This window comes from Aspergillus aculeatinus, assembly GCF_003184765.1.
Source record: "Aspergillus aculeatinus CBS 121060 unplaced genomic scaffold BO66scaffold_39, whole genome shotgun sequence".
In the NCBI taxonomy this organism is placed as follows: Eukaryota; Fungi; Ascomycota; class Eurotiomycetes; order Eurotiales; family Aspergillaceae; genus Aspergillus; species Aspergillus aculeatinus.
In genome coordinates this window covers 265,170-287,223 of record NW_020291508.1, presented here as the reverse complement: position 1 = coordinate 287,223, position 22,054 = coordinate 265,170, and the positions used below count along the sequence as shown (strand labels likewise).

The 22,054-nt window shown below is 55.7% G+C and overlaps 9 protein-coding genes across 9 annotated transcripts; 4 read left to right on the top strand and 5 right to left on the bottom strand.

Moving 5' to 3' along the window:
• Positions 1-163: 163 nt before the first annotated feature.
• BO66DRAFT_403559 (uncharacterized protein) lies at positions 164-1,453 on the bottom strand (the record flags this gene model as incomplete). The annotated part of the gene is made up of 2 exons (XM_025648872.1): positions 164-417; positions 517-1,453. 2 exons carry the CDS (start codon positions 1,451-1,453, stop codon positions 164-166), a joined length of 1,191 nt encoding a protein of 396 aa, XP_025501683.1.
• A 1,342-nt stretch (positions 1,454-2,795) lies between these two features.
• On the top strand, positions 2,796-6,005 carry BO66DRAFT_378680 (phosphoketolase family protein). Its single transcript, XM_025645805.1, has one exon. It carries the CDS (start codon positions 3,183-3,185, stop codon positions 5,622-5,624), a length of 2,442 nt encoding a protein of 813 aa, XP_025501682.1. The 5' UTR covers positions 2,796-3,182; the 3' UTR covers positions 5,625-6,005.
• BO66DRAFT_440792 (uncharacterized protein) lies at positions 5,838-6,371 on the bottom strand (the record flags this gene model as incomplete). Its single annotated transcript, XM_025651286.1, has 2 exons — positions 5,838-6,099; positions 6,160-6,371. 2 exons carry the CDS (start codon positions 6,369-6,371, stop codon positions 5,838-5,840), a joined length of 474 nt encoding a protein of 157 aa, XP_025501681.1.
• Positions 6,372-8,714: 2,343 nt separating this feature from the next.
• On the top strand, positions 8,715-10,289 carry BO66DRAFT_403556 (uncharacterized protein; the record flags this gene model as incomplete). Its single annotated transcript, XM_025648871.1, has 1 exon — positions 8,715-10,289. The coding sequence occupies one exon, from the start codon at positions 8,715-8,717 to the stop codon at positions 10,287-10,289; it is 1,575 nt and encodes a 524-aa protein (XP_025501680.1).
• Positions 10,290-10,553: 264 nt separating this feature from the next.
• Positions 10,554-11,804, bottom strand: BO66DRAFT_421968 (uncharacterized protein; the record flags this gene model as incomplete). The annotated part of the gene is made up of 2 exons (XM_025650011.1): positions 10,702-11,804; positions 10,554-10,648 (listed from the first exon to the last, which is right to left on the bottom strand). Exons 1-2 carry the CDS (start codon positions 11,543-11,545, stop codon positions 10,554-10,556), a joined length of 939 nt encoding a protein of 312 aa, XP_025501679.1. The 5' UTR covers positions 11,546-11,804.
• Positions 11,805-14,843: 3,039 nt separating this feature from the next.
• Positions 14,844-17,719, top strand: BO66DRAFT_421966 (arsenic resistance protein ArsH; the record flags this gene model as incomplete). Its single annotated transcript, XM_025650010.1, has 5 exons — positions 14,844-15,041; positions 15,113-15,217; positions 15,297-15,549; positions 16,854-17,251; positions 17,318-17,719. 5 exons carry the CDS (start codon positions 14,844-14,846, stop codon positions 17,717-17,719), a joined length of 1,356 nt encoding a protein of 451 aa, XP_025501678.1.
• Positions 17,720-17,853: 134 nt separating this feature from the next.
• BO66DRAFT_473184 (putative arsenate reductase (Arc2)) lies at positions 17,854-18,515 on the bottom strand (the record flags this gene model as incomplete). The annotated part of the gene is made up of 3 exons (XM_025653026.1): positions 18,261-18,515; positions 18,089-18,203; positions 17,854-18,032 (listed from the first exon to the last, which is right to left on the bottom strand). Exons 1-3 carry the CDS (start codon positions 18,414-18,416, stop codon positions 17,854-17,856), a joined length of 450 nt encoding a protein of 149 aa, XP_025501677.1. The 5' UTR covers positions 18,417-18,515.
• Positions 18,516-18,885: 370 nt separating this feature from the next.
• On the top strand, positions 18,886-20,390 carry BO66DRAFT_456692 (arsenic resistance protein; the record flags this gene model as incomplete). Its single annotated transcript, XM_025652154.1, has 4 exons — positions 18,886-19,291; positions 19,362-19,504; positions 19,574-19,660; positions 19,737-20,390. The coding sequence occupies exons 1-4, from the start codon at positions 19,027-19,029 to the stop codon at positions 20,388-20,390; spliced, it is 1,149 nt and encodes a 382-aa protein (XP_025501676.1). The 5' UTR covers positions 18,886-19,026.
• A 375-nt stretch (positions 20,391-20,765) lies between these two features.
• On the bottom strand, positions 20,766-21,746 carry BO66DRAFT_456683 (RTA1 domain-containing protein; the record flags this gene model as incomplete). The annotated part of the gene is made up of 2 exons (XM_025652153.1): positions 21,519-21,746; positions 20,766-21,442 (listed from the first exon to the last, which is right to left on the bottom strand). Exons 1-2 carry the CDS (start codon positions 21,697-21,699, stop codon positions 20,766-20,768), a joined length of 858 nt encoding a protein of 285 aa, XP_025501675.1. The 5' UTR covers positions 21,700-21,746.
• Positions 21,747-22,054: the final 308 nt, after the last annotated feature.

Genomic DNA, 22,054 nt, shown 5'->3' with positions numbered 1-22,054 from the left:
TAAGAGAAGACGGCAAGATACATCTCTACGCGAAAAGTCGTCAGCAAGATAGACCTCTCTTCCGGCTCGTGCTAAACAAGCCTCCGGGATCTGAGTTGACAAGCAATCACCGTTCTACCTCATCATGCCCGCAAGACACGTGCTTCAAGGGCAGATTGAGATATCATCGTTCCAGCTGGTCAAACCAACCCTTCGTGTCGAAGTCGCGACCGTGGAGACGACCTGACCCCTCAATGAATGCTTGCAACACAGTCGGTGCTACGACAAAGCATCGAAGATAATTCCCGACACGTCTTTCATGACCATCGCAACGATCATGATCGCCTCGCTTTGATGTTCTCGACTTTTCAACCGAGGAGCTCCAAGGGATTCCCTTTCGAGACCCTTCAGGTCCAAGATGTTTAGGATCAGTTGTGCCTATGGAATGGATATAAATAGAAGCACACTCATCCCCGTCTCCGGTCTCGACGAGAACTCCATTCCTACACGCACCATCACGATCAGCCACTTACATACATTTCGACCCCCTATACAGAGAAGGACACCCACAATTTCGTCCACCAAAGCTGCCCTGTCCACATCCCCATACACCGAAGTACGCACGGTCCCCAACCGCTGCGAATGCGTCGCGGAGTCCAAGTCCGGGAACTATTGGGACGACGAACCCCTCCGGGAGGAAATCCTGAAGGCCAAGGCAAACCAGCAGAAGGAGTGGTGGATACCTCGGCCCGGGCATTCCCTGGACCTCTGGGGGCGGCTGCTCAGCGACACGTTCGGCCTCGCCGGCGACGGAGAGACCCTCCCCGACAACCTCGATGACACCCTGCCCGCGAACGTGGTGGCGGCGGAGATCTACAACGCGCGGTACCCCTTGACCGGCGTCGTCCGGTATCTCCGCCTCTCGGAGTGTGTCGGGAGGCCCCTCTGGCCGCTGACAGACTGCGCGCTCGTGGTGATCGATCTGATCCCCGGGAACTCTTCGAGGCTGGTGCGTGAGGCCTTCCCGGAGCGCGCGAGGGCTCTGGATCGTCTCATTCGGAGCAGCACCACCCTCATCCACAAGGAGGAGGAGCCACGCATAAAACACGAAGGGGGAGAGGAGGAGGAGGAGCCGGTGAAGGAACTCGTCCGATACCCATTCATCCGAGTCTTCTGCACCTGGGGCGACAAGGAGCACCCGGACCCGTCGCTGGACGAGTGCCGCGAAATCGTCACCCAGCTGGGGATGACGGACGAGGCGCACCGCACGTGTCGGGCGTTCTTCCTCGCCAGGGGCTCCAGGGTCGGCATCTATACGTGGGATCGGAGTGGGCCGCAGGGCGGCCAGATGCAGGACCGCACGGCGCTGCCACTGCGCGTCCACCCGGAGCAGGGCGATGACCCCTTCCTCTGCCTGGCGGCCGATCATGCGCGGGTGGGGAAAATTGTGCAGCAGCTGGCGAGGGAGGTGCATGCCGTCCTCAAGCTGGCGGCATTCTGGTAAGTCCTCTTTTCCAGGCGCTTTTCTTGTTCACACCGCTGTCTTGCCGTTAGTGTACTTTGCCTTACAATCCAAGTGATTTATACTTATGATTTTTCATTCTATCTCCTTTCCCTTTCCCTGTTTCCTTATTTCCTTTCTTTGGCTGTCTGTTAGAACTCTGTTGTGTCAATGTGCATGAATGCCCCCATCTCCCTTTCTCTCTTTCTTTGTACCCGAGAACGCTGCTGACGACAGGAAGTTGCGCTCATCTTGAGCTCCCTTCAATTTTGGTCAGCCACCTGACTTGTGACAAGAAGTTGCCATAAGCGAGAGTGTAAACATCATGCATGTATCATTGCAGACAAGAGTCCATACTCCTAGTCTGTACGGAGACTCGTCTACATCATGCTCTGTGCTCAAGCCGGCTGTGACCAAGCGATAGGTTTGAGGACTGCTGTTTGGAGGATTGCATCAAAGCCACCGACGTGAGCAAGGAGGTATAATAGTTGGAACCCCGGATCAACAACCAATTTGATTCAAGTCGAGGGTGTTGTTGTTGTTGTTTGGGAGGGTTACCGGAGGGAGATAAAGCTAGATCCGATCAGATTAAGAGCGGACGGCCAGAAAGTCCGTCCGCCTCCGGATGCGCCCGGAATTGCTCGGCTCGAACACACCTGGCAATGCAATTCCAGCTGCCTTGTTCCACGGTTTTCTCCCCTCATAAATGTCATACATCAGGATAATTACCCCACCTTCCGAGCGAGGGATCATAACTCAATAGTCACATTCCTGTTGCACTGCTGAAGGTGTCGTCATGGCGGACCGCGGCTCCCCTTTCCCCTTTCCTCAATCCCTGTGGTGTGGTGAACCGTTGCGGACATGCATTAGACCTCTGCATTGTACTTATGCACTTTCCAAATTTTCCATGCAATAACAGCACGGCATTGGAGATCCATGGAAGAGAGATAAGCGAGAGGCCAGATGCGCCCTCCAAGCTGGCAAAAGTACCAGATGAGGGGAAATGGAACTGTTTTGGGCGATGTGCTGCTCCAACCCTGGCCATAAGCGGGCCGACTATAGAGACGATCACCCTGTCACTCCGAAGCTTACGGTCGCATTGTGTGGACATGTTGATCACGTAGCATGAAGAGAGATACGATGGGTTAACCGCCGTGGCGCTCTTGTTATGAGTCTCAATTGCTGTTTTGCCCGTTCTCTTCCGATCTTCCAGGGCTGATGTAGGGTGGGCTCACACGGAAAAAAGTGAGATGGTAGTTGTATATCTTGCAGGCGGGATCTCAACCGCATGGGGTGATGCAGTGAGATAGATGGCTCCACGTCAACCCTGCCCATACGAGGACCCCCCGGTCACCATCTATTCCCTGGACCGTGTAAACACTATAGAATGCAGCCTCTGATAGGATGTCACGAGTCGAACCGTCTCGTAACCGAAGGACAGAAACCTGCCAGAATCCATGATCCCGACCGATGCGGCCGAAAGGGAAAACCCCCCCCAGATGCCCCAAAGGGGAATAGCTCCGAACGTGGCCAGCCCTGACGACGTCATGGACTTCCGGCCAGATTCGGTCGATGATGCAGCAGTGCTTTCACTGTCAGACCATATAAAGATGGAGGTGAGGAACACAGCTGTCACACCCAAGGAGTATTTCCCCTCCATCACCTAAATCCCTTATCCTGCAATCACTCACTCCATTTCACAATGCCCTCCGACGAGCTGAGCATATCGGCCTACGGTGCCGCCCGCTCCACCATCAAGGGCGAGCCCCTCGATGCGGAGGAGATCCGCAAGACCGATGCCTATTTCCGCGCCAGCTTGTACCTGTGCCTGGGCATGCTCTATCTCCGGGACAATGTCCTGCTGCAGGAACCCCTAAAGAAAGAGCACCTGAAGGCCCGTCTTCTCGGCCACTGGGGGTCCGACGCCGGCCAATCCTTCACCTGGATTCACATGAACCGCCTGATCAAGAAATACGAGCTGGATGTGCTGTTCATCTCGGGACCGGGCCACGGCGCCCCCGGGATCCTCTCGCAGTCGTACCTGGAGGGCGTCTACTCCGAGGTCTACCCGGACAAGTCCGAGGACGTGGTGGGGATGCAGAAGTTCTTCAAGCAATTCTCCTTCCCCGGGGGCATCGGCAGCCACGCTACGCCGGAGACGCCGGGCAGTCTGCACGAGGGCGGGGAGCTGGGGTACTCGATCTCGCACGCCTTCGGCACCGTCTTCGACCACCCCAACCTGATCACGCTAACCATGGTGGGCGACGGCGAGGCCGAGACGGGCCCGCTGGCGACCAGCTGGCACAGCACCAAGTTCCTGAACCCGATCACCGACGGCGCGGTGCTGCCGGTGCTGCACCTGAACGGCTACAAGATCAACAACCCGACGCTGCTGGCGCGCATCAGCCACGAGGAGCTGTCCGCCCTCTTCTACGGCTACGGCTGGACCCCCTACTTCGTCGAGGGCAGCGACCGTGAGAGCATGCACCAGGCCATGGCCGCCACGCTGGAGCACTGCGTGCTGGAGATCCGCAAGTTCCAGCAGCAGACGCGCGAGTCCGGGAAGCCCTTCCGGCCGCGGTGGCCGCTGATCGTCCTGCGCACGCCCAAGGGCTGGACCGCGCCCCGCGAGGTCGACGGCAAGCTCCTCGAGGGCTTCTGGCGCGCCCACCAGATCCCTATCACCGACGTGCTGACCAACTCCGCCCACCTCAAGGTGCTGGAGGACTGGATGAAGAGCTACGGCCCGGACCAGGTTTTTGGCAAGGACGGCAAGCTCATCCCCGAGCTGAAGGCGCTGGCCCCGACGGGCAACGCCCGCATGAGCGCCAACCCCGTCGGCAACGGCGGCCTGCTGCGGCGCCCGCTCGACCTGCCGGACTTCCGCCAGTACGCGCTGGATGACATCGAGCCGGGCGTCTCGGTGCGCGGCAGCATGATCAACATGTCCAAGTTCCTGCGCGACGTCGTCGGCCGCAACCTGACCAACTTCCGCGTGTTCGGGCCGGACGAGACCGAGTCCAACAAGCTGTCCGAGATCTACAAGGCGGGCAAGAAGGTGTGGCTGGCGGATTACTTCGAGGAGGACAACGACGGCGGCAACCTGGCGATGCAGGGCCGGGTGATGGAGATGCTCAGCGAGCATACCTGCGAGGGGTGGCTGGAGGGGTACGTGCTGTCCGGGCGCCACGGGCTGCTGAACAGCTACGAGCCGTTCATCCACATCATCGACTCGATGGTCAACCAGCACTGCAAGTGGATCGAGAAGTGCCTGGAGGTGGAGTGGCGGGCGAAGGTGGCGTCGCTGAACATCCTGCTGACGGCGACGGTGTGGCGCCAGGACCACAACGGGTTCACGCACCAGGACCCCGGGTTCCTGGACGTCGTCGCCAACAAGAGCCCCGAGGTGGTGCGCATCTACCTGCCGCCCGACGGCAACACGCTGCTGTCGGTGACGGACCACTGCCTGCGCAGCGCCAACTACGTGAACGTGATCGTGGCGGACAAGCAGGACCACATCCAGTTCCTGGACATGGACGAGGCGATCGCGCACTGCACCAAGGGGCTGGGGATCTGGAACTGGGCGAGCAACGACCAGGGCCACGAGCCGGACGTGGTGATGGCGTGCTGCGGCGACGTGCCCACGCACGAGGCGCTGGCGGCCACGGCGCTGCTGCGCGAGCACGTCCCGCAGCTGCGGGTGCGCTTCGTCAACGTGGTCGACCTCTTCCGGCTGATCTCCAAGATCCACCACCCGCACGGCATGTCCGACCGCATGTGGAAGTCCATCTTCACCGACGACAAGCCCATCATCTTCAACTTCCACTCCTACCCCTGGCTCATCCACCGCCTGACCTACAAGCGGCCCGGCCAGCACAACATCCGCGTCCGCGGCTACCGCGAGAAGGGCAACATCGACACCCCCTTCGAGCTGGCCGTGCGCAACAACACCGACCGCTACAGCCTGGCCATCGACGCCATCGACCACGCCCAGTCGCTGGGCAACACCGCCGCCGGCGTGCGCGAGAAGCTGCTGAACATGCAGCTGATCGCCAAGCAGAAGGCGTTCGACGACGGGTTGGATCCGGATTATATCCGCAACTGGACGTGGCAGTGGCCGAAGAAGAAGTCGGAGGGGGTTTAGGTGCCCCAGCAACGCTTCAAGTTCGACGATCATGACCTTTTTCCTTTATATTGATGCTCAATTCAGCATACTACTTAGTCAAGTTAATGTTATCTCGAAATCTAGTACCTAGTACAATCTAATGAATGCCCTTTCCGAAAAGTTCCATGCCTCATAACTCATAAACCTCGATCATCAATCCGTAGCCCTAACCCCATGCTTCCCTCCCGAACACTAGAGCCCAACCTCCAACACCCCCGAATAAGCACACTGCATCTTGATGTACTCCGCCGTGCGATTCCGGCACACCCACTGCGACGCATCAGCGTACGCATCCAACCGCACCTCCCCTTGCTCCACCAGACTGGAGTTGCTCGTCTGCACGCGCAACGTGAACCGGTCGATGTGGCTGCCCAATCCGTCGGGGAAGCTGACCTCGTAGGCCGGGTTGTAGCATTTCACGGTCGTGGAGACGGGGACGGGTTGTGTGGGGTGCCTTTTAGACAGAAGGTTAGCCGGGAAAGGGGAATGGGGGGCAGAGGGGGAAAGAACGCACCAGTTTACGTTGCAGATGGTTGGGGGGGCGTCGGTGTTGGGGTCGGAGAGGGTCAGGTTCAGGAGGCCGAAGTCGAGGTCGGAGAGGGTGCGGGCGGTGAGGGCGGTGATTTGGAGGGGGTGCAGGGTTTCTCTTTTGGGGATTGTGGGGATGGCGGTGGTGGTGGTTGCAATTGTGATTAGGAGGGTGGTGAGGAGGGTGGAGAGTTGCATCTTGAGGGTCTTGTTTTTGGTGGTGGTGGTGGTGGTGGTGGTGGTGGTGTTGTAAGCAGTAAAGGTGGATGTGAAGATTAGGTGGATTTGAAGTGTAGTGTCTGTTTGGTTGTGTTGGTGGAGTTGGGTTCTGATAGAGCAGTGGACGTGGGCGTGCAGTGCGCTTTATAACGCCTCCATCAAACCCATCACTCAAAGGTGGGCAATGAAGTGAGACAAGCCCCGCCAGTCAAAGGGTCTGACAGGACGATTGTTGTGTTGGGTGGCTGGGAGTGCTTTCAAGTTTCAACCGAACAGCACAGCTTCAACGAATCCCGATGTGAGGCTGAGCCCGCCGATCCGATCGGCCGCCCACTCCTTGTCACTGGCTGGCTATTCTTAGCGTCCGCCCCTGATTCTCCACACTCAATCAAGAACAGGGCTGCCTACGGAGTGGTTAGGTAGATTTCTGATCATCCTGCAGAGAGCGTTAACACTACGCACTATGGAGTACTTTAGTATTGTCTTTGAGTATTCTTATTCTTTTACCGCGACAAAGACTGTCTCTTCTATATATCCACATACTGAAGCTACAATTGCCCAACCAAAGGACTGAAAGTACTGTACAAAACGGGTTCAATTGAATGGACTACGGTTTTGAGCATTTTGCCAACGTTAGAAGTAGACATTCTATCCAAGCCCTAGTGTTGGCCTTGCATGAGTCTTTGCTGCATCATATGCTTCTCAGCAACAAGAAACAAGACCCTGGTTCCCGGCTGTTGCCGCGCCTCGTTTGCTTTCGAGCCCTCGCCCCCATTCACCCCGCTAGCGCTTATCCCTTCTACCTCGACCCTGGTTTGTCAAACTGGTCGATCCTTGCAATAGCTACAGACCTTATTCCCACCCATTCACTGGCTGGGAAGATTGTTGGCTACGGAGAATCCCCCCGAACATCGACCGATATAAGCAGCTCAGCTATTCTGCCTTGCGACCAGTATAATTGCCCAGAGTACAAGACTCCAATGACCAGGTTGGCACCCGAGAAGATAGTCACTTTCTGTCGTAGAGCGAATAACTAAAAGAGCTGCGAGATAGTGTACGAGAACACTAATCGATCCACCACGCCGGTGTGCCAATTGGCAACTTGCACAGACAGATTCATGCTTGCCGGTGGCCCGGATCGGTTCCTATCGCAGTGCAAACAGACTCTGCGATGAAATTCATATCCAGCATCATCGCCTCGCAGAGACTACTGCAAACTGCTTTGCTAATCTACAGGACAGCTTATCTCAGCCCAGTTTCTGGAATTGGAGGCTGGAGCCATCCCGCATAGCCTTTGGCCCCCAATCCGGGGATGTGTTGGTTCGTCGGGCCTTGTCAGTGGGTGATGAAAGAAGCATGTAGCTTGCTTGTTTCTCACTGCATTAGTACTGTGGCTGGTTGTTGGTCCCTCTTTCCTGAAGTGGAGATCCTCTCATGATAACGATCCATCCATTGATGCTCCTCACAGCCTCTTCGAGCTTACGGTGCATCTCAGGTAGGTCTTTACTGGGGATGCTTGTCTTTCCTGAGTGGTCCTAGTGCATATCTTCTTATTGCTAGACAGTTACTTCGCAACCTTTGCTCAGTCATGGTAGGCCAGTGTTAACGTGTGATTGATCGGTCTCCTCATTCTATGCCTACCTGCCTAGTTGCCTCTTTGTCCAAGGCGCTCCTTCAAATCTACATGAGTATCAGAGTAGCCCCCGCTTCAGAATCTCGTCGATGGGCATCCATCAAACGAAAATGTAAGAATCCAATGACGGAGCTTATCATAATCACCACTGGCGCTGTCATGGTCAGTCCGATCCCGAAGTGTGGATATACGACGAGCACGCTCAGAAGGGAATCTTGGAACACGGAGTGAAGCATTGTTGTGCTTTTTCTTACCACAGAATTTATTTCAGGAATGCTCCGGCTCCATCATGATCAGAAGATTCATATGAGGCAATGAGTGCTGTTTGCGGCCCTGCAGAAGCAGTAATGAAGTCCTTCATAACTTGCCGTTATGCTAGGTCGGCGAACTACATTTGTTGAGAGAATATTTCCATCTCCAATATGTATGTATTGTTCAATTTCCTAAGGTGAATGTCCTGGTTACTCAACCAGGAAGAAGCTGAGTTGCCGGAGAGGTTCATTCCCTTCTCTAGGATCTCTTTCAAAAGCTGTCCCTTACTACCCAATCCCCATTATAAATACTCCCATGCATCCTTTTCAATGTCTCCTATTGATGTAACGTCAACTCGCACGGAGTTCATCAGATCGCGGATAAAACGACTTGTTTGTTCAATCACGATCTGACTACTAGGTATCCACGACCGCAAAATGTCGACAATCCCTACCTATGAGGCAGGCGATCCAATGCCGAATTTCAGGATCCCGCCTCCGCCAATGGCCGCAAGCGCGTTCTGGAGCACCCCAGTGATCAAAGACTTCCTGGCTATCACAACCCGGACCGAAGTCGTGTGCAAGATGGAGAATACCGCGGAGATGTGGCGAAGGATCTTGGCGGTACGTTTTGATGACTGGAGCCTCGCTTTTAGCCCCGTCAATAGCCCGCTGACCGAACCTCCAGAGAGCCCCGATCTGTCCGACCTGTCCGAGTTGGATGATGACATTGACGATGAAGGCATGAGCTCAGGCTCTGACATCCCGTTTCGACCTCCTCCGGGCCTCCTTCCCTACTCGGTTCCGCCGCCGCCACCACCGCCATTGTATCTCTTCGGAGCACGCAATGGCATACTGAACCAGCCCACAGCCGGCAGGCTGGGTATGAGCATTCCACCGGCATCGACCACTCAGCGCGGCGACTCGGTGAACAACGCCAGCAGCAGTGGGTCGGACATTCCTTTCCGGGCTGCTCGCAGGTCACTCCCGTATCCACCGCCCTTGTTCATACGCCAGTACCTGGCGGCTGCAAGGGAGGGCACCCGAGTTGGGCCTATCAGACGGTCCCAGACCCGCCCTGGTGCTAACCCTAAGACCTCACGACGTCCACTGCAGCCCTATACACTCCTGGACCCATCCTGGGACCTCGGACCGCCCATGCAGATCCCACGTCAGGTTCTCTCTGCCATGCGTTCGACAGCAAGCCACGAGAAAGACACATCGCGCAGCGATGCCAGCACTCAGCCCGAAGGCCCTGTGCACCCACATGGCGCAGCAACCGGATCCTCTGATAGCGAAGAATCCACCGCCTCCACCATAAGCTGTGCCGCTCCAATCGTGGTCCACGAGCTGGGCACCGCCATCTACTCGCCCGATGGCACCGAGACGGACTCCAACGCCCCATCCCTGACCTCCTCCTCTTCCCCATCCAACCAAGAGGCACCCTCAGACCCCTACACCTCCGCCTCTCCCACCCTCAACTCCCCATCCCCGCCTCCCAGCCGACCCTGGGAAATCACCGACCCCACCCTCATCCCAACCTACACCCTAATCCAGACCAAGCACGACTGCAGGTCCGTGTCCATGTTCCCCACGGAGATGCTGACGCTGGTCATGACGCGCGCCCTGCCGGGCCACCTCCCCCTCCCGTTCCTGCTCCTCTACTGCCTCCCGGGGATCGGCGACGAGGAAGAAGAAGCCGCGATGATCGAGTGGCGCGACGTGAAGGAGCACGCGCTGCACGAGATCTCGGAACTGGTCGACCGGTACACCGACCGCATCGTGGATGGCGGGAAGCGACAGCGCGCGCGCACGCGGCTGCTGGCGAATCTGCACCTGGGGATCGCCACGGGGTCGAGCGTGCGCATGTACGACTTCGATCGTGGGGACGACGGGGTGTTTCTGCTCGAGGAGTGCGCGTGGGCCAAGCAGGCGGGGCCGCGGTTGGATGTGCGCGAGACGCCGATCGCGTTTTCGAACCTGGTGGATCGCATTGCGGGGTGGGAGAACTAGTTTCACCTCTGGGTATGGGAATGAGATGTCGAATGGATGTTTCGACTTGACATAACACCTTGACACAAAAATATGAAATAAAAATAAAAAAGTGCCTAGCTTTGCTAGGTTAGATTACCTCTATCAGTCTCTTTGTCCTAGTGGCTGTTCTGGAAAAACCCAGTAATCTAAAACTCCACAATATATGTAGTGAATAATACACAGAGAGAATGTAAACCCAATTCACCTCTCTATTTCAAAAAGATCTAGCAAGCGGAAATCAAACTATTCCGCGACCTGACCGGACTGCGCCCCTGCAAGCCGGACCCCTCCGACTCCACCTGCCTGACCACGGTGGTCATCGTGCCCGTGGTCGCCGTCTCCGCGCCCGCGACACACTCATCCCAGCCCTGCGGGGTGGTGACAAACGCACTGGTCGCACTGGTATTCGACAACGGATCGGCGTCGTTGAGACTCGGGCCCTTGGCGATCTGCACCAAGCGGCCCAAGATGGCATACTCCAGCTTCAGCTTGATGCTGTACGCGACGGGCTTGAACATGACCTGCAGGGCGTAGTAGCCGGCATACTCGATGGCGACGACGGCGAGATCCAGGACGAGGATGACGATGTTGATGACGAGCAGCTGGGCGAGGATTAGGCGGCGGGGGCGCTCGGGCCGCAGGCGCAGCATCTTGATGGTCTCGTAGACGTAGATGCCGGAGAGGAGGGCCTCCTGGACGCAGAAGGCGACGAGCTGGATGCGCTCCATGGCGTTGTAGCCGGCCTGCCAGCGCGGGGCGCCGCCCAGCGCCCCGTACAGCAGCACGGTGGTCGGGAGCTGGAAGAGGGCCGCGTCGAGCACGATCGCCCCCAGGGTCCAGGTCAGCAGCTTCGGCCGCTGCAGCACCAGGTGCAGCCGCGACCACAGCACCAGCGAGTGGCCCGTCACCATGCAGTACCACGTCAGCACGATCAGCGTCACCGAGATGTACCGCGACACCTCCGGCGCGAACAGGAACAGCGTGTACCCCAGCACGTGCGGGATCAGGCTGAAGCTGGTCACGAACAGACTCCAGAAGTAGCAGCCCCGGTACGAGTGGAAGGTCGTCAGGCATAAGATCACCAGCTCGATCGCGTTGTACCAGGTGATCGCCGAGAAGGCGCTGATCACGTATTTCTGCACCGTGTCGCCCGGCGTCACGGCGCTGAAGCTGCCTCCATTGTGGGTGGCGCGGTCGAAGGCGGACATTGCATTCCAGTCCGGGGTGTGTTTCATCGGTCGACGAGAGGACGGGAGGGTTTGCGCATGGTGGTGGAATGCTGGTGCCCCGGCTGTCTGAGGGGTGAGGTGTCGTGGTGGTGATGAAGAAGACGGAGTCAGGTGTGAAGAAGATAGGGTTATGATGCTCTCTCGTCTATACCGCGCCGCTCATGCGACCACTCCATGTTCCTGAACACGAAGCCAACACGAGAAAAAAAAAAGAGTTCTGCAGGGATTAAAGAAGGATTCGAAGAAGAGGGAAGGATTAGAGGAGAAGAGGGTTAAGGGGAGTTTAGGGGTTTTTTTCGCCTCCCTCAACGTGGAGGGAGCGAGAGAGAGGGGAGCAAGGAAGCTTAATGGTGATATTCTGACGTCGTCGACCTGGGCGAGACTCGCGGCCGATTCCATGGTTGACGCTTCGCCCGCTCGTCCTCTTGCCCGCAATGGGCAATTTGACTGCCACTGCAACCGACGCCGATGCCTCTGGTTGGTCTCTGCTGAAGCTGAGTTTCTGCCAAGCAGCTCATCCCAATAGTCTTATTTGGTCGGATTCGCGACCGTGAGGATTGGCCTCGCAAAGCGACATCGGATGCCAATTGATTTGGCACACTACGCACGCTAACCCTAATCCACCCCCCGCGTTTGTCCCAGCTGAAACATCCTGGCTTCAGGGGCGACTGCAGGCACCACGATCGAAGTTTCTCCGCACGATCGCTCGATCGGGAATTGATCGGCTTCATGCGGGGGAAGCTGCTGGTCTGAAGCATGGCACTAGCGACCGCAGGATAATTCGTGTCGATCGCATGCAACATCCACCCCCGTGCTGATCTAGTCATGAGGTAATGCACCAACAGCCGATTCTTGGCCTCACTTCATGCTCAATTCCAAGACTTCCTTCACTCGGAAAAATCGTTCATCTTGCCGGCAGATGTGAGGGATTGGTGAAAATCCTCCTATGCTTCCAAGACCTCCGACCCTGGCACGGTCGGGAACACGACCTCAAATCTCCGCGGCCGATGCATGCACTGCCTCCGACAGCTTCTAGTCAACCCGGGGCTACGGAACCACCCCATGGATATGGCATCTAGATCTCTGGCTCCGCCAAAGGAGTTGATACACCCAATGCTGTGATTCGCTGGAAGAGCTCTCCCCATCGGCGGTTCCCGGCGCGTGACAGCAAGCTTTGATCACTGCTGGGGGAAGATGCAGGGTCGAGCATGGCCCGGTCGGCCGGTACTCGATCTCACTGAGGGTGTTTGTAGCCGGCCCGGTGTGCCTCCAAGAAGGACTGTCAGCTGGTCCTCATGTGTACTGTTGATGGATCCTGCAATCTGGGAGCATTGGGGCGATTGCTCGTCAAGTCACGGGCTGGCACCATGCCGTCCTGTAGCTCTCCACTACGTCGCAGTGCTCGCAGGGCGTAGTTGTGCGAAATACAATGATATAGTGTTCGGATCGATTCTCTCACATTGTTCACATTATGCTTAGTCAGGGATAGTCAAGATACATAGTAGACATTGTTAGTGCTCGCCAATCGCCTCAACAGACCCAACTCTATTGCATGTCCAGGTTCATGGTTTCATGTCTCGGCGGATTTCGCCCCCTCTTTTTGATCTCTTGGCACGGTTCTCATCCGAAGTGTAAAAACTTTGGCTCCTCATGGCTGAGTTCTATTTCACAGAGACGAAGAGTGCAAGTAGATACCATTCTCGCTTCCTCCCGTAGATCACACAAGAACTCCGCCCCGGTGTGGGACAATAGTCGCCGACCCTTACCAGGAATCTCCTGACGTTAGGTTCTGAACCCTTGGCTCGACACCACACCAGCATAGGTCGGTGGCCGATCTGGGTGGCTGTATGGCAGAGACCTACATACTAGTTGGCTTAGACCCTGTGAGGATGAGAAATTTCCTCTTCTTCAAAGCGACTGTGATCACGGTATCTCTGGGAGGCTGGTTGACAGATCCTATTTAGGTTAGAAATCTAGTTTCCTCATCCCCGGCATGGTAGAGTCAACGTTTCTTCTGTTTCGTGCCAAGCCCATGACACTGATACACGGAGTCGATGTGGCCATTCCAACCACCTCTCCTGAGATTCAATGCGAAGCAATCTCTACCAAAGACGGGGGTGAATCTGCTGTCCCCCAATACCAGCCACCTGCCACCCCGTGCAGCTCGGCCGGATCGAATTTTCACCGCGGCGAAGGCCTGATGCTGCCCCGAGGGCGGTAAGGTTGAGTATCTCTACGCTCGCTAACAAGTAGTCAGTCAAGTTAACTGTACAGTATGTACAGCATCGTGTGGGGGACTCGAAGAGATAATTAATTGATAGTATGTGTTGCTTTGCGCGGGAAGGTTATTTGGATTATCTCTGTTTTTCTCTCGCAGTAGAGGAATCCGAGGAAGAATGATTGCTGAATCGTTTAAAAGCTCTACCCAGGGGGATATCAACCCTAATGCCGGTACGGGGGCGATGAGTCCCTGGGCCTGTAGGTGAACAACCTCACTCTTTGATCTTCTTTTATACTCGCTACTTGTATGATCCTTTCTTTATAGTTTTCCCACCCTCTTCTGGGGTAGACTGCAATATCTTTCCTGCGCCGTGGTGTCCTCGAGTGATGCTATCTTTCGCTCCAGGCCAGCCACATAGTCGCGTTGTCGCTGTCGGCAGCGGCGCTGGTTGTTGCGGACGCGGGCGGGGTCCTCTGCCCGCCTGGGAGGTTAGATATCGCCTCACCTACTAATACGAAGTACTTAAGGTTGCGATCAGCCTACTCTGGTCTTCTTTTTGATGCGTGGCATGTTGGTAGTAGTTAGTGCCGAACCAAATCCCTCCGCGTTCTTCTACTGTGAGTATCAGGAAGATGACGATCTTTAAGTTGCGATGGGTAAAAAAAAGAGTGGCATAGCTGCAGATGTTATCGATCGGTCGGATAACGAAGTTGCTTGGTTGGGGTGAATTCGACTGTTGTTGGTTAATAAAGTTCTTTGGTTGCGGGGAAAATACTTAGTAGTAACCCAATGGGCTGAAGGTGGTGACATACCACTTTCATGCCCAAACTGATGACATACTAGGTTGAAAGATATCCTAGGACCTCAGCAGAGGTCGCCAATTCTAACCAGGAATGAAAGACATCAAATGAACCATATCAGATCAATTATTAATACAAAGAACTATTAATTCCTGCCCACTGTGAAAATAAAAACAAACGGTTGCCCCCGGTCTGCATTCAGATTCCTTCTGCCATCCCTCAGCCTTTTGATCACAGAATCAGACATACAATCTACTTCTCATTCCTACCATTCGCCTGCAATATGTCCCAAGATACTTACAATCTGGTGCAGTCCCGCTACGGCGACATCGCCAAGCAAAGTACTGCCCCCAAGCGCGGCAAAGAAGACGATATCGCCAAAGCATTCGGCTACAGTGCCGAAGACCTCAGTACCTTGCCCGAGAAGACTAACCTCGGCCTTAGCTGTGGGACTCCCGTGGCCTTCGCTAATGTCAAAGAGGTTTAATCTCCCTGCATGGCCCTTATGCGATAACAGCCACTAACTACATTTTGGACTGACATTCGTACCAGGGCGAGACGGTCCTGGACCTCGGCAGCGGCAGCGGCATCGACGTCCTCCCAACCGCCTGGAAGGTAGGCCTCAAGGGGCAGGCGATCGGGGTGGACATGACGAAAGTGAGTGTGCTTCCAGTGCATTTCTCTCCCGCGGAGCACTGACATGGTCCGACAAAAGAGTATGATCGAGCTCGCCGAGAAGAACATTCAAAAGGCAGAACTGTCCAACGCCAGAATCATCGAAGCGAACATCACCGCCATCCCGCTGCCCGACGCCAGCGTGGACTGCATCATCAGCAACTGCGTCATTATCCTAGTCCCGGCGGCCGACAAAACGGCCGTCTTCACGGAGATGGCCCGCCTTCTGAAGCCCCGGGACAGAGTTGGCAGTCAGCGATATTTTTGCGAGAAAGCCGCTTCCCGACCACATTACCGGAGACATAGCGTTGTATGTGGGATGTGTGGCGGGTGTGAGTCTGGTAGAGAAATATGAGGAATTCCTTGGGCAGGCCGGCTTTGAAGGTAGATATACCCCGCGATGTGGAGTGCCAAGTACTGACCCTGTAGCAGGTGTCCTGATTGTGGACACAAAGTCGGATCTCAATCTCTATAAGCAGTCTTCGTATTTGCCCCAGGGCTCGGGTTGTGGCTCGTGCTGCGGCGGGGGATGCGGAACCGCGACTGCCACTGCCATGACCGAGCTGGACTTTAACGAGTGGGTTGGTCAGTTTACCCTCCCGTTGATCCTTGCTTTAAATTAATATCTCGTTGACAATGAGTCTAGGCTCTTTCCAAATCTACGCCATCAAGGCCTAAAGAGCTCAATTTTTCTTTCGAGAGGTAGCTGCGGGAAAAAATGTAGAAGGGAGCTGCTCCTCGATGTGTATGAAAAAGAATGAGATTATTCAGCGTCAAGTTGAGATACTGGCGTCAAGTTCCCAATTTTCATTGAGTAGTTGAACAATATCCATGTTCATGACCATGTAGTTGATCGTCGCGAATGCGCTGTGACGACGACAACCGAGTTGTCTGACATATATTCGGTTCAACTGTACCCTATTTATGGATATGGCCCTACCTACCTCTTATGAAAATACTGACTGGGGCTGTTATTTCTGATTCGTCGGCCGAAAGGTCTTCCTTGCGTCAGTAAGAAATCTTCTCCTTTATTTATCGAGCATATAATTTCGGTCCACTAGTTTTAACTCTTCAGCGAGGTCAAGAGAACAGCAATCACGGACGGGTACAGTTCCTCTGCATGGGGAAATGCATCTGCGGTCGTGTAATCCAGGGAATGAATTTCCATAGTATGTATGGAGTGGTTTGAAACGCCATGCATGTCTCTATTGGCAGGCAAGAGGTGCAGCAACAATAGTCCGGGGCTAAGCTTTTCAAAGGCTGTTTCTCCGAATTAAGTCTGCTCATGCCGCCCAATCAGCTTACGCCAGTGACATACTCGCCGTCGGGCTATGAGCAGCCATCAAGTCACTTAGGTTTGTAAATAACTGGAACGCATCATCTGGCACATTTTAGTCAGTGCCATAAACGGTAACTTATTCTTCATTTGCTTGCCTCCATTCCAAAAGCAAAAGAAAAAGACAATACCCAATGATCGCATGTCGCAGAATTCCCTTGTTACACCCATTTAGCCTATTCACTCGTTCAGTGGTCCGTTTTCCGCCCAAGAACGACAGCACCATGGCCTCTTCCGCAGCTGTCCAGCCAAACCTTACTACCCCCTCCTTCGATATCCCAGTGTCTCTCGCTATACCAGAGGCCGAAGATAGCTCCGACATCCGCCGCAAATACCGTCCCTTCATTCTTGAGGAAGGAGCCGCGGAAGACTGGGTCAACAGGCTCGAGTTGACCACCGCCATGGATATGGCGGCGCAGCAACTGGCCAAGTCTAACAACCGGCTGAAAATCCTCGTCTTGTACGGCAGTCTCCGTCGGCGATCCTATTCCCGCCTGGTGGCCTTAGAAGCCAGCCGAATCCTCTTCCGTCTCGGCTGTGACGTCCGCGTGTTCGACCCCGAGGGGCTGCCGGTGAAGAATGATACCGAACACACCCATCCCAAGGTGCAGGAACTGCGGGAGCTCAGCAAGTGGAGCGATGGACATGTTTGGGTGTCTCCCGAACAACATGGCAACCTTGTCAGTATTTCTATTTATCTATCAAGTCCTGGTCATAGCAGTCACTAATAGATAGACTGTCGCCAGACCGCCGTCTTCAAAAACCAGATCGACTGGATCCCACTCAGCACGGGCAGCGTGCGCCCCACGCAGGGTCGCACGTTGGCAATTGCGCAGGTATGCGGCGGATCGCAGTCGTTCAATGCCGTCAACTCCCTGCGCATGCTCGGCCGGTGGATGCGCATGTTCACCATCCCGAACCAGTCGTCAATTCCCAAAGCCTACACCCACTTCCCGGACGAGGGGCAGCCGGGTGATCAACGACTACTGCCGAGTGGGAACCGGGACCGACTGGTGGACTGCATGGAGGAGTTTGTCAAATACACCATCCTAATGCGACCGCACCTGGAGCTGTTTGGGGACCGGTACAGTGAGCGGGAGGAGAAGCGGGTGAAGGACGAGAGGGTCCGCGTCGAACAACATGTCTAGCCCTCAGCGGTGCGCTTTTGTATGTATACACTGATAGACTTTGTTGATCATGGTCTTTGCTGCACTTAAATAGACTACTTAGATCAGTACATATTTTCACCCCCAACTGGCTATTGCTTCCATATGCTATGTATTCATTTAGCCCAGACAGAAGCGTCATATTCATCCATCAGATCCGTGTATCCTTCCCCAGCCGCAACCCAGCCCTTGATGCCCCCTTCCAGGACGAGACTCCTCAGCCGGGTCTCTCCCTGCTGTTCGATGTAGTCGGCGAACCAACTGGCGGCCCGCGTGCCGCGTCCTTTCGAGGAACCTCAATCCCAATCAGCGTCATGCTTTGCTGCTTGAATGGTGGTGAGGTAAACAAACCACAGTACCAGACAACCTCCTTCACGGGGCTCTGGCTGAGCAGAGAATAGAATGTTGGGATCGCCGGGTAAAGACTCTGAGCTGGAAGGTTGATCGATCCTCGGATCGTCCCTCCCTGCGGTAGATGTCAGCGTTAGTTCGTCTCGGCCTTCATCTTCATATGTCTCTCTACCTCAAAGTCCGTCCGGCGTAGATCGACTAATACAAAATCGCGTCCGGCTTGTTTGCGGGCGCGGAACCATCGCAGTACTTCTTCGCGACAGATGCCGACCGCTGTGCTTCGCGGTGCGGGGTAGATTGCATGCCAGGGGATAGCGGGGGCGGTCATTGTGGCTCAGTTGTTCTTTGAGTCAATAGTATGACATAGTAAATAATGGTGGTGACAGGAGAAAGTCAAGCGAGTTCTGCTCTAGGAATTGTGATGGTGGGAGACAATGGAGAAGCTAAGTATGGAGATACCTAAGGCATGAATGTTCGCATCAGGTAGAGTCTCCGGTAGCGCTGAGGTACAGTAGCGGCATCGCGATGCAGTATGTCACCCGCGGCTTGTCATTTGCTAGACACAAGAGGGTGGGTTCTGGATGCTTCAATCAGATTCAATCAGTGCGGGTTCGTGCCAGCGGGCTCAGTGGGGCAAGCCTACGCCCACAGTGCATTCCATCACCCAACCAATCAGCGTCAACCAGTGACATTCACCTGCAGCACTCCGTATTGCCCCAACATAGTTGTGCAGAAGTAGAAATTATCGAGTATCGAGGAGGGGGCACTCATCAAGCTTGGTTCTACACATTGTGTCTCTCGTCTACTATCTACTACCCTCTGCAGTGACTGTCCATTGCTGATAACTGTTTCACCCCCCCTCCAATTATCGACGGCCGCACGAGCCACATTCTTGCTCCTACACTACCGGCACTGGGTCGGTCTGTGCAACCACAGCGATGGCTGAACACCATCTTCCAGTGCACACTGGCGAAGACTTAAGATCTTGCCAGCCCAGCGACATCGAGAAACAAGCAGATGCAGCCACGCTAGACTCACGCCAGGTGAAAACATCCGCGTTCAAGAGCCTCGGCCTGCTGGACCGCTTTCTCGCGTTGTGGATCTTCCTAGCGATGGCCATCGGCATCATCCTGGGAAACTTCGTCCCCAGCACGGGGCCTGCGCTCCAGAAAGGGAAGTTTGTGGGCGTTTCGGTCCCGATCGGTAAGTATTCTCCGTCATGAAGCATCAAGCTCCCTCTCGTCATACGAAGATCCTAATCGGAAATCGCTAGCGGTGGGCCTCCTGGTGATGATGTACCCGATTCTCTGCAAAGTGCGCTTTGAGAGCTTGCACCGCGTCTTCAAGACCCGCGCGATCTGGATCCAGATCGCCTTCAGTTTGATCGTCAATTGGATTATTGCTCCGTTCTTCATGGTACTGTCCCCCTTCCCTACCCAAACCCACAGCGTTGCCATTGTACCGCTAACAAGGGCTGTAATGTAGTTGGCCCTATCCTGGGCATTCCTCCCAGACGAACCCGAACTCCGCCAGGGACTGATTCTCGTTGGACTGGCCCGATGTATTGCCATGGTAAGCGGCCCTCTCTCCCGGAAGACACAACACGTGATATCCAACTCGTACCATGTCGAACCCTAACAACCCGCAGGTCCTCATCTGGACAGGCCTCGCCGGCGGCGACAGCGAATACTGCGCGATCCTAGTGGCGGTCAACTCCCTCCTGCAAATGGTGCTCTTCGCGCCGATGGGCGTCTTCTTCATCCGGGTCATCAACGGCGACCAGAACATCGACTTCCAATACGCCACCGCGGCGCAATCTGTCGCTGTCTTCCTGGGGATCCCGCTGGGCGCGGCGATGGTGACGCGGTTCGCGCTGCGCCAGGCCACCAGCCCCCGGTGGTACGACGAAGTGTTTCTGAAGTGGGCGAGCCCGTGGTCGCTCATCGGGCTCCTGTTCACGATCTTGGTGCTGTTCGCATCGCAGGGCCGGCACGTGGTGCATCAGGTCGTGTCCGTGGTGCGGGTCGCGGCGCCGCTGATCGTCTACTTCGCGGTGATCTTCTTCGCAACGCTGCTCGTGGCCTACCGGCTGGGTTTCGGGTACCGGCTGGCGGCGACGCAGAGCTTCACCGCCGCCAGCAATAACTTTGAGCTGGCGATCGCGGTGGCGGTCGCGACCTTCGGGGCCGATAGTAACCAGGCGCTGGCGGCGACGGTCGGGCCGCTGGTCGAGGTGCCTGTGCTGTTGGGGCTTGTGTATGCCGTGAAGCTGGTGGCGAGGAGGGTTGGGTGGAAGGATTAGTGATGTTATCTCGCATTCACCCATGCAAGCCACGATGCGGTGCAGATACTGGGAGATGTGGAAGATGGTTCCTAGACCGCGTTATACGTACAATAGTGTAGATAATATAAATCTTGGTAATGCTCTTGATATCGCATATCTCCTGCGATACAGCTCTGGCACATAGCGAAGCATAGAGAATCTGGTGTCTGCAATCCGATCTTGAAAGTGAAAAAATCCCGACTTGCCAAAATAAAGGTTCCATGTGTACCTATGGAAAGGTCACATACCCCAAACTCCCATCCAAAACAAAGATCTCCATGCCAGCAAAGAACACAAGACCGGAACCAGCCAGTCCAGAAGCAAAAACACGAGCCACACATCCCAGCAAAGCACCTAGTCCAACATAACGACCCCATCAAACAACCCATCATGCCCCATCCTCCTGACCACCCGCAACATCCTCCCGGGATGCACCGCCGCAAACGCAAACACAGCAACAGCCAACAACGAGGCGTCAAAGACATACAAAAACGCCTCCTTCTTACTCAACACACTGTCCGTGCCGGCCAAAAACTCCACCAGCCGATAGACGCTCCGCACCGTAATCAACCCCGTGACCGCATGCAACGTCCACATCGTGCGCGACCACGGCACCGCAGGATCGCGCGCCGCGGCCGACGGCGGCCTGGTACGAAGCCGGCGATGCACCGCGCCGGCCTCGACGAGGAACCACCCCAAAGCGACGAGCTGCACCCCCAGGCCCCCGATCACCACACGCTGGCCCGTGCGCACCCCGTCGGCGTCGCCGCTGGCCTGCATCGCCGACCCCATCATCTGGCACACGAAGCTGCCGATGTCGATCAGCACGTAGATCTTGGTCATCCACGTCGAGCGGATGACCGTCGCCGACTCGGCGTGCAGGGCCCGCACCACCCGCCCCAGCGTCATGTAGACGCTGGCCGAGAGCAGCGGCGCCGATCCCAGGATCAGCATCAGCTGCAGGAGATAGGGGCTGCCGTTGCGGATGTGGTTGTGCGACCACGCGCGGCCGTAGTAGCCGAAGGCTTCGCCTGTGGTTTTTGGTGGATGTTAGCCGGTGGCGTTGCCAGGGTCGACTGTGTTTGAAGGGGGGGGGCTCAAACTCACCGATACACCCTAGCAGGAACGGGATGAAGAACCACGCGCGGAGACGGAAGATCAGGAAGAGGTGCACCGCGGCGCCGAGGGCGAAGATCACGACGAAGGCCCAGCCCGCGGCGGCGGAGGGGTTGTAGGCGTAGAGGTCGAAGGAGGCTTCCCCTCGGGGCGCGAGAGGCGCGGCGGACATTGTGCGTTCGGCGGCGTTGAAGTTGCGTTGAAACCGGTAGAGGCGAGATAGGCGAGACTGGCCAAGATGCAAGGGATGTGTTTTCATCATTCAGAACGGAACTCGAAACCTATATAGCCTTTTCTTGACAGGGGTTGAATGTCAATCGCCAAGGAAGCTTGAGGGTACGAATACGGCGTCATTTCCTGATCGGGGAATATCTCGGGATGAGGCCGGAGAGCACCCGACGCTATTTTAAGCCCTGAAAAGCATTGCGTCCATGGTGCTGTCAAGGCACCGGTCACTGTTCCTGATAAGATCATCTAACCTGTCAAGTAGTTCAAATTCTTTTGATGGATTGCACTTTGCCTGTAAG

Bases quoted from the DNA above. Each gene is read 5' to 3' on its own strand.
- BO66DRAFT_378680 (XM_025645805.1), top strand. From the start codon at position 3,183: ATGCCCTCCGACGAGCTGAGCATATCGGCCTACGGTGCCGCCCGCTCC.